Source organism: Adiantum capillus-veneris, chromosome 16, assembly GCF_014529385.1.
Source record: "Adiantum capillus-veneris isolate H3 chromosome 16, ASM1452938v2, whole genome shotgun sequence".
NCBI lineage: Eukaryota > Viridiplantae > Streptophyta > Polypodiopsida > Polypodiales > Pteridaceae > Adiantum > Adiantum capillus-veneris.
Genome location: NC_140946.1, coordinates 44,181,442 through 44,190,844, shown reverse-complemented (window position 1 = coordinate 44,190,844; position 9,403 = coordinate 44,181,442). Strand labels below are relative to the sequence as shown.

The window sequence follows — 9,403 nt, the reverse complement described above, 5'->3', positions numbered from 1 at the left end:
TCAGGTAATTTCACCACCTCAATTGATTGAAATGAGAGAGAGAGAGAGAGAGAGAGAGAGAGAGAGAGAGAGAGAGAGAGAGTTGTATTTGTGTGAACTCTCTCATGTCCGAGGGTCTTGGACCTGCTTGGGCTGGTGAGTTGTGGCAGCCAGCCACCACCAATGGCTAGAGGAGGTACTAGGAATCTCTCATTGTCGCAAGCAAATTTCACTTGTTGATCACATTCTCTTTCGCCAAGGATGGAGCAAGACGAGGACCCCGAACTGCACGCTGCAAGCCCTACACTACAGGCCGCAAAGTTGAAGCAGGGCAGAGAGAGAGAGAGAGGAAATCAAATGAAATGTTATATTAACGTCTTCAAAAGGCCAAAGTGACCTATTGGGCTAGAAAGTTACAATGTGGTGGATCTAATACAAAGTCAGAGTAACGAGATGACAAAAATGAAATGACAAATGACAAAATAAAATACTATGGAATCTTAAACTACTAGCCGTGAACTAAGCAGCTAGCTGGGACCACCGTTTTCTTAGCATGGGCCTACGTTTTTCACAGCGTCTACTCGCGTACGTTGCAGCCATCTTTAGCAATTGTAGTAGCCCCTAAATCAACTCTCTCTCTCTCTCTCTCTCTCTCGGCCCTGCTGCAACCTTACAACCTGCAGTGCAGGGCTTGCAGCGTGCAGTTGGGGGTCCTCATTGCTCCATCCTTGGCAAAAGACTGGACAGAGGCCCTCGCTTTACATGCGCAAAAAACAGCCTAGAGCTTTTGTCCTTGCTCCTGTTGTGCATATCCCATAATCTGTTAACGCTGTTCCGAATAGTAAGCTCCTCAAGCACTTACTGAAACGGACTAGAGCGTCCTGGCCTGGCCCTACGGACGTATCCTGCAATCAATGTGTTCCAAAAGACGACATCTAGCACCACATTTGGCATCCGTAACAACCAAGGCATTGTTGAGCACGACAATTTTTCGCAACAGCCCTTGACTAACAATATTGAAGTGAATTTTCAAGCCCATATCGGCATCTTGAGTACAACCACATGCCTTCAAGATGCATGCGTAGGTGATTGCATTTGGATAGAAGCCCTCGCTTTGCATCCATTGAAAACAACCTACAGCTTTCTGTCCCTGCTCGCGGTTAACGCCGTTCCAAATAGTGAGCTCCTCAAGTACCTGGTGAAAACAGCCCAGAGCTTCTTGGTCCGGCCCTTGTCGCGGGCATACGTTGCAGTTCATGCGTTCCAAAAGACGACATCCCGGACCACATTTGGCATAGATATCGACCAAGGCATTGCCAAGCACAGACTTTTTTGCAACAACCCCTAAGTAACAATATAAGAGTGATTTTTTAAGCGCATATCAACATCTTGTGAAGAGCCACATGCCTTCAAGGTGCATGCGTAGGTGATTGCATCTGGATACAAGCCCTCGCTTTGCAGCCGCTGAAAATAGCCTAGAGCTTTCTGTCCCTACTCCTGTTGTGCATATCTGGCAATCAGCTAACGCTGTTCCGAATAATAAGCTCCTCAAGCACTTGCTGAAAACAGCCCAAAGCTTTGTGGCCCGGCCCTTGTCGGGCATATCCTGCAATCAGTGCATTCCAAAAGACAACATCCCGCACCACATTTGGCATAGATATTGACCAAGACATTACCAAGCATGGCAATTTTTTGCAAAAGCCCTTGACTAACAATATCAGAGTGAATTTTTAAGCCCATATCAGCATCTTGCATACAACCACATGCGTTCAAGATGCACGCTTACGTGATTGCATCTGGAGAGAGGTCCTCGCTTTGTATCTGTTGAAAACAGCCGAGAGCTTTCTGGCCTTGCTCTTGTTGCACACATCCTGCAGTCAGTGCTGACATTCCAGATAGGAATTTTTTGAAGCAATTTTTGTTCTCTCTCAAGCGCACCACATTTGGTATACATATCGACCAAGACAGTGCCAAGTACGACATCTTTTTTCAACAATGTAATTGTGAAGTTTTGTGCCCATTTCAACATGTTTCGTAGTTTTGTGCCCAACGTAAAGACCTTTGCACAGGCAGCAATATTCATGCTGATATCATTGAATCCCGGCTGTATGAAAGCACTTCTCGATAGCAAGGAGTGTAGCAGAGCCGATTACGCAATGCAATTTGCCTACGATTAATAAAGCTTGCGACATAGGTGATTGCATCTGGAGAGAGGCCCTTGCTAAGCATCTATTGAAAACAGCCTAGAGCTTTTTGGCCCTGCTCTCGTTATGCATATCCCGCAATTAGTGCATTCATTGACATTTTGGACAACGAGCTCCTCAAGCACTTTTTGTGCTTTCTCAAGCGCACCACATTTGACTTACATATTGACCAAGAGAATGATAAGCACAACATCTTTTTTCTACAGCCTCTGACTAACAATATAATCCAGCAATCATTGCATTCCAAGAGGCGACATTTCGGACAGGAAGCTCCTCAAGCACTTTTTGTGCTTTCTCAAGCGCACCACATTTGACATACATATCGAGCAAGACAGTGACAAGCACAACATCTTTTCTCTACAGCCTCTCACTAACAATATAGGCCCACAATTAGTGCATTCCAAGAGGCGACATTCCAGACAGGAAGCTCCTCAAGCACCTTTTGTGCTTTCTCAAGCGCACCACATTTGACATACACATCCATCAAGACAGTGCCAAGCACGACATCTTTTTTCAACAGTCCCCGACTAATTGTGAAGTTTTCTGCCCATATCAACGTCTTAAGTAGAGCCACATGCCTTCAAGATGCAGGCCTAAGTGATTGCACCTGGAGAGAGGCCCTCGCTTTGCATCTGCTGAAAACAGCCTAGAACTCTCATTGTGCACAACTTGCAATCAGTGCCGACATTCCAGACAGGAAGTTCCTGAAGCAATTTTTGTGCTATCTCAAGTGCACCACATTCGTCATACATATCGACCAAGACAGTGCCAAGCCCAAAATCTTTTTATAACAATGTAATTGTGAATTTTTGTGCCCATATCAGCATCTTGCGTAGAGACATGCCTTCAAGATGCCTATGTAGGTGATTGCATCTGGAGAGTTCTGGCCGGCACCGTTCCTAAGAGCATCTCAACACACTTTCCTTCTCGTCCTCCACTTGGCTTGGAACGGTGCGACCCTTCAAGCTTGGACTAGTAATGCATTATTGTAGCATATTGCTCTACTGTATGCACAAAGCATCGTGTGCTCTTGCCTTCTTGGATGGGCTTCAGTGGGCTGCAAGGCTGTGAATTGACATTATGGAAGGCATCCCATATGTACGGCGAGAGAGAGAATCATGAGATAACTCACGATACTCATTGTCATATTCAAATGTTGCTACTTGCTCCCACAAGTAGACATACGCGTCCCTATGCAAGCGTTTCAACTCCCAATTTCCAAAACCACGAAACGTTCCACGACCAAATTCCTCATCCAGAGTACATGGCATCAACAACACTTCGAGGAAACTCGGTTGGTGTACTTAAAAGCACAGCTAAATCGCTAACAAGCATCAATAGTGTATTGCACATTGACCTTGCTCTAGTCATCAAATTGTGCCAAGTAAGCTGCCTCTTCTTTCCAAGTCTCACCTTTGGTGCGTTCAATAGTTAGCATCCAAAATCCCGACTAAAACTACCATAAATGGAGGATGCACACAGTACTTGTTTAGTGGATACAATGTGCAATCTTGTGAATTTCGTGTGGGGCACAGTTCAACCAAGCGCAGAAGAAGAGAGTCGCCAATTGATAGAATTCTGAATGGCCCAACAGTCGAGACCTTCTTCCTACGATGGAGACGATGAGGATGACCTGATGATGGCACCAAGTTTCTGCGTGGCAGTGGGCAAGCTACAAAATCCACATATGTGGCGGGGCTAGCCCAGCAGAGCATCGCAAACCATTTCTGGCACGCAATCACGGACCAGACAGAATTCTTCAACAGGAGGATGGACCATGATTTGGAGAGCAAGGAAAGTGCATGAGATCAAGATTCGCGGAATAGCACGAAATTATTAGCTCCGTAAAGCGGGTCGCATGAAAGCTTGCACGTCAAGGCACGTGGGACCGGCAGGAGATTCTTCGCTCCGTAAAGCAAATGAATGTTGATCGCAGGATCATGAGTTGTCAAGCGAGAGAGAGAATCATGAGTATCGAGCGGCTTTGTGTACGACCACTCTCGAGTCCTGCCTCTCATAGCTGTTGTGCAACCCTGTAATCAATGCTTCCTTGCCACACGATGTTCATCGACCACGAAAACTGAGCGCAGTGAGCAAGCAAAAGCTGTGAGCGCGCAGACGGTTAAGATAGGTGAGCTTAGCAAAAATAAAGCGTTGAAAAGACATGCCACGTCGACGAATGTGAGGCCACCATTGAGATTTTGGCTCCTACGCTAATGAAATAATTATGCGCGCGCACGCACGCCCTCAAGACTAAATGACACGGATCATTTAAGAAGGGAGGGGTGAGGGGATCAATGGATGGGAACTCCACGCGCGACCGTCGAGGTGTTTTGGGTCGTAGATGACTTATTAAAACTAAACCCGGCCAAGAACTAAACCTGACCAAGGGTTCCGTTCGGGTTTAGTTCTAAGCCGTCCAGGTTTATTGTTTATATCATTGTGTAAAACGGTGGTCTCAAATGTACGCGAACGGGCGTAGTGGTTAGCCCATGCTTCAAAAAGCATTGAGGGACGACATTCTGGGTTCAAACCCCCGTCCTCCAATAGCGCCGCCATTTTTTGGGTGGACTTGTCCGCCTCGAGATCCCCGCCATCGTCCTTCACCGTCGATCCCTTTACTCGCCCCCACGTCCCATCTTGTGTCACTTAGTGTCGTGGCACGCATACACATACACATACACACAAAACAATTCTTATTTTCCATTAGCCAGAAAGGATAACTAACAAGGCCTTTCCCCTTTGAGCAAACCAAACATAACATAAAGTTACTTTATAAATAACCACTAAATCTTGTATTTTTGACCCGCTCTAGAAGGCCTTAGAGAACAAAGTATCAAGGAGTGCATTCATAAGAGTTTGATCCCATGATGTGAAGCGTTGATTCATTGAAATTTTTTATTATTTGTGAAAGAGTCTTTTCATTTAAGGACCTCATAAAGGTCCATTTCATTAAGTTATTTTATTATTGCTTATTAAATCTACCTTTTTTTGTGAAAGTAATAAATTATTTTCTATTTTAGTTTGTCAATGGATCCCTATTGTTCTTATTTTACTTCCTTTTTGTTCTATTTTGTTTTAGAATGCTAATGCGAACCTTTCACCTTGTTGTTTAAATGGAAACCTTCATGACATATAGGTTACTTTGTGATTACGCGAGTATAATGGACAATAAAGTTTTATATTAAAATACAACAAAAATGACATGGGATTAGGTAGACCTACTCCGCATAACTCTCGTCCCCCCTTAACTTCAACCTTCTTTCATGACTCCTCACCTTGTTTTTACTACGATAAGGAATGGCACCTAGGTCAACAAAGAGGTGTAACAAGTCCTCCAAGGAATCCCTTAGTAAATAATCATCATCACCGCCACCACCGCCGCCGCCGCCAATGTCTTCCTCATCTCCATCAAGTGAATGAGAGTAAGCTTCACACTTGCTAATCTACAGAAAGGTTTAATCAAAATTTAAAATAGCTCCACCTTGTGTTGATTCTTAGACAAATTGGCCTTGCATGAGCTTGGGTATAGGACCTCATACTCATCTTTTAGTGGCAGACATTCTGTTGAGAGATACAAAGGAGAGAACCAAAACCGTAAGTATCCTGCATTGAATTTCCTTATGTTACTAGAGTTAGAATACAATAATTGCTAATAAGAAGAGGAGAAATTTAATCATCTTCGGAATAATCCCAAGAGACCTCATAGGTCTATCAGACTAAAGCCATTGAAAATTTGTAAAAAGACTTACTGAATAGCTATGGGATGGAGGTTATGGCCAAGCAAAAAGATGCCAACATAAATCTTTCATTAGTAGGAATCTTAATTCTTACTTCATCGTTGTTATTCTTTATAGCAGTGTCTATCCCATAACACAAGATCCATAGACATGCTGGGCAAAGCATTACAAGTATGCAGGCATCTCACGTGACCATTGACTGGAAAAAACAATTGAAGGCCCATTTTCCTATGTACCACGGTTTCACAAAGAATACATGATCAACCCCATCTTGCTGTTGTACTTGATCTCACATGAGAAACCACTCGACAATGTGATTTCTATATGGTGTTTGTATATAGTCAAATCATTGGCATGCCAACCATGGTGCATACTCAGTTGTCTGTTTGAGCTATCTGAATATAAATATATATTTTTTCACCTTTTATCAATCTGAGTGTTGATGAAATCTCTATAGCCGCGTTTCAACCATCGACGCCGCCACCTTTTTCGCACAAAATCGTTTTGCAACTTTTGAAACTTGTTTCATACTATGGTCTAAATCATGTGTGGAGTACCACAAAACAGCCCCTCTTTGAGTGCCTGCACCTGATTACACTTCCTACATGTGGTAACAAGAAACTCCTCTCCATGCCACAGCCTTCTACTACTGATAGATAGAATAATGTTGCCTCTGATAAGCAACACCATCTTGGAGAGTGTGGGGATGGTTTATCATAAGAAAAACTTCCCCGTCTCAAAAGCCAAATGCCTCGGTGGACATGAGAAGCTTACGGCTCACATGGCACACATGCACTAGGTATTTCTTGAGATGCAGAAACTCATGGCTTTGATATAGATCCAAGAGCTGCAGCGCTCATCTCCAACAAAATTGAAGTTTTCCTATGGAGGAGTGTCAAAAATGTTGGACATATGGCACACATGCACTTCCAGTGAACAGTGTACTAGACCTGCAAGATTTAGGAGCCATCTCACCAGCTATGCAGGTGACCCGCTTCAGCCATCTGCACACGTAACAGCCTCAACTTCGCATGAATGTCAGTAATGAATGGGTGGTATTCATCTTTCACACTAAAACTATGTACTTTATTAAGAACCTCGATGCACGCTTTGGCAGGCTTCTTCCAAGCATTTACATACTTGCGTAGCTCTTCCGATTCTGCCATCCCTTCTGTGCCTGGCTGGACATACATATTAGACATAAGCACATAGCCAGCCGCCTCTCGCTGATCGCCAGACGCAACATGGTGGAAACACTGCTGCCCCAACGCTACCTGGCTGTGAGCTTTGCATTGACTTAATAAGGATCTCCAGCCGACAGGGCCTGGCCCTGAGGGCATTGTAGCAAGCAAACACTTTGCCTCATCCACCTGTCCTGTACAGCCAAGAAGATGTACTAGGGAAACAAAGTGCTCAAGCTTTGGCGACGCATGATAGCCTCTAGAAATTTCCTTGAAAAAACTGAACCCTTCACTGAGAAGACCCATGTGACTACATAGAAACAAGAGGCACGACAATGTTGTATGATCTGATTCAATCCCTTGTTCCTCCATTGCACTAAAGTAGCGCTTTGCCAGATTAAACTTAGAGCTTTCACAGCAGCCTGAGATGACTGTGTTCCATGTCGCCAAAGAATGCACCCGTGACATATCAAACACTCTGCATGCATCTTCAATGCACCCACACTTGACATATAACTCGATAAGATGCTTGGTATCCAGAGCCACATCATGTTCAAGTATATGAGAATGGATCAATTTTCCTTGCTCAAGAGCAGCAATAGCAGAGCACGCCTTCAATGTGCATGCAAGAATCACTATGTCTGGGAGTGCACCCGCCTGCTGCATTTGCTCAAAAAGATGTAGAACATCTTCATCACAACCATTGTGAGAATATGCCCCCATCATTGCGCTCCAAGTTATCAAACCACGCTGGGGCAAAACTTTAAAGATGTTGAGAGCATCATCAAGACTGCCATGTTTTCCATACATGTCAATGAGGGAATTTCCAAGAGGTCCTAGGATGCAGACCTGCATTTCTACTATAAAGAAATAGAGCAACTTGCCTGTATCAATGTCTAGTAGCAAAGAGCATGCCTTTAACATGCTCACGAAAGTTACCTCATTTGGATTGAAGCCTTCTTCTAGCATTCTGGCAAAGTATTTGAAGGCCTTCGTAATCTGTCCGTACTGGATACATCCTCCGATCATCGCTGTCCAAGTCACGACATTTGTACCACATGACCTGTCCAACAAGCTTGAGGCAATATCAAAGCTGCCACACTTCGCATACATGTCTAAGAGCGAATTGACAACAAAGCCATTCGATTCCATGCCACGACATAAGATTAGCGAATGTAAAAATTTGCCATCATGCAGGGTGGTGCATGCTTTCAGAACAGAAAGGATAGTAACCTGATTGGCTTCCATGTTCTGCAGATGCATGTGACGAAATAGCTGCAGTGCCTCAGCATTAAATCCGTGCTTAGCATAGCCAGATATCATGGTGCACCAGGTGACCACACTGCGAATTGCAAGCCGGTTGAAAACATGGCGGGCCGACTCGAGGCAGCCACAATGTGCATACATATGGATGAGCGCATTGCAGACATAGAGTTGAAGATCCAAAGCGTTCTCTACAATCTGCGATTCCAGAAGATGGACATGGGAAGAGGTGGAGCAAGCTTGGAGGATGGTGACGTAGAGGCGGGAATTGGGGGCGATGCAAGGAGGCATGTGAAAAAAAAGATGAAGAGCATGGTGAGGGCGGCCAAGTTTGGAGAGGGTTGTGAATATGGCGCCCCATGCGACTACGGGAGGTTCTGCGATGGCTTGAAAGAAGGTCAGAGCCTGCTCTGGAGTGCCAGAAAGGGCACAGAGGCGGATGAGGTGGATGCTTAGCTCGATGGAGGTAGCTGTAACGGGCGGGTGCTGCTCGAACTGATTGAGAAGCTCCTTGCCTCCCGACACGTCGCCTCTCGCTAGGCAGGCCTCCGCTAGAACCTTCAACTCCCGTCCTACCTTCCCTTCCCCAGAACGCGACATTCATCGCTTGGCCGCCAATACCTCCCTTCCCGCACATTAGAGCACGCACCCATTAGCGGGTGGGATTTACGTTGAAGGAGAGCGGCATATTAATCTCGGGTACGAGATAACTCCGCACCCAGGGTTCGAACTTTTGACTCACCTTGAGACTCCCATGTCTTATCCACGAGCACTCGCGTGTTTTTCGCGATGGTATGGGAGTGAGAGTTACTCTTATACCAAATGTGAGCTGGCGTCGTTATTGCAAGCAAAGTAATTTCGAGCACAAAAAGTAATCTTGGGTACCCGAGATTGAGATTACTTTTTGTACCCCGATGTTGGGGGATATGTGTTCGAAAGGTGAGCTAGAAAGGAGGAGCCTTTGGCTGTGAGAGGTGAGTGAGAGAGAAAATAGCAGACATAAACAACTCCGACAATCAATATAATCATCAATAAA

The 9,403-nt window shown here is 44.9% G+C and overlaps 2 protein-coding genes across 2 annotated transcripts; both read right to left on the bottom strand.

The window, feature by feature from the left end:
- Nucleotides 1–474: 474 nt before the first annotated feature.
- On the bottom strand, nucleotides 475–4,306 carry LOC147438939 (putative pentatricopeptide repeat-containing protein At1g56570). The gene has a single exon (XM_086484895.1). The coding sequence runs from the start codon at nucleotides 1,235–1,237 to the stop codon at nucleotides 872–874; it is 366 nt and encodes a 121-aa protein (XP_086341021.1). The 5' UTR covers nucleotides 1,238–4,306; the 3' UTR covers nucleotides 475–871.
- Nucleotides 4,307–5,972: 1,666 nt separating this feature from the next.
- LOC147438938 (pentatricopeptide repeat-containing protein At2g33680-like) lies at nucleotides 5,973–9,030 on the bottom strand. The gene has a single exon (XM_086484894.1). The coding sequence runs from the start codon at nucleotides 8,965–8,967 to the stop codon at nucleotides 6,895–6,897; it is 2,073 nt and encodes a 690-aa protein (XP_086341020.1). The 5' UTR covers nucleotides 8,968–9,030; the 3' UTR covers nucleotides 5,973–6,894.
- Between the last annotated feature and the right edge of the window lie 373 nt (nucleotides 9,031–9,403).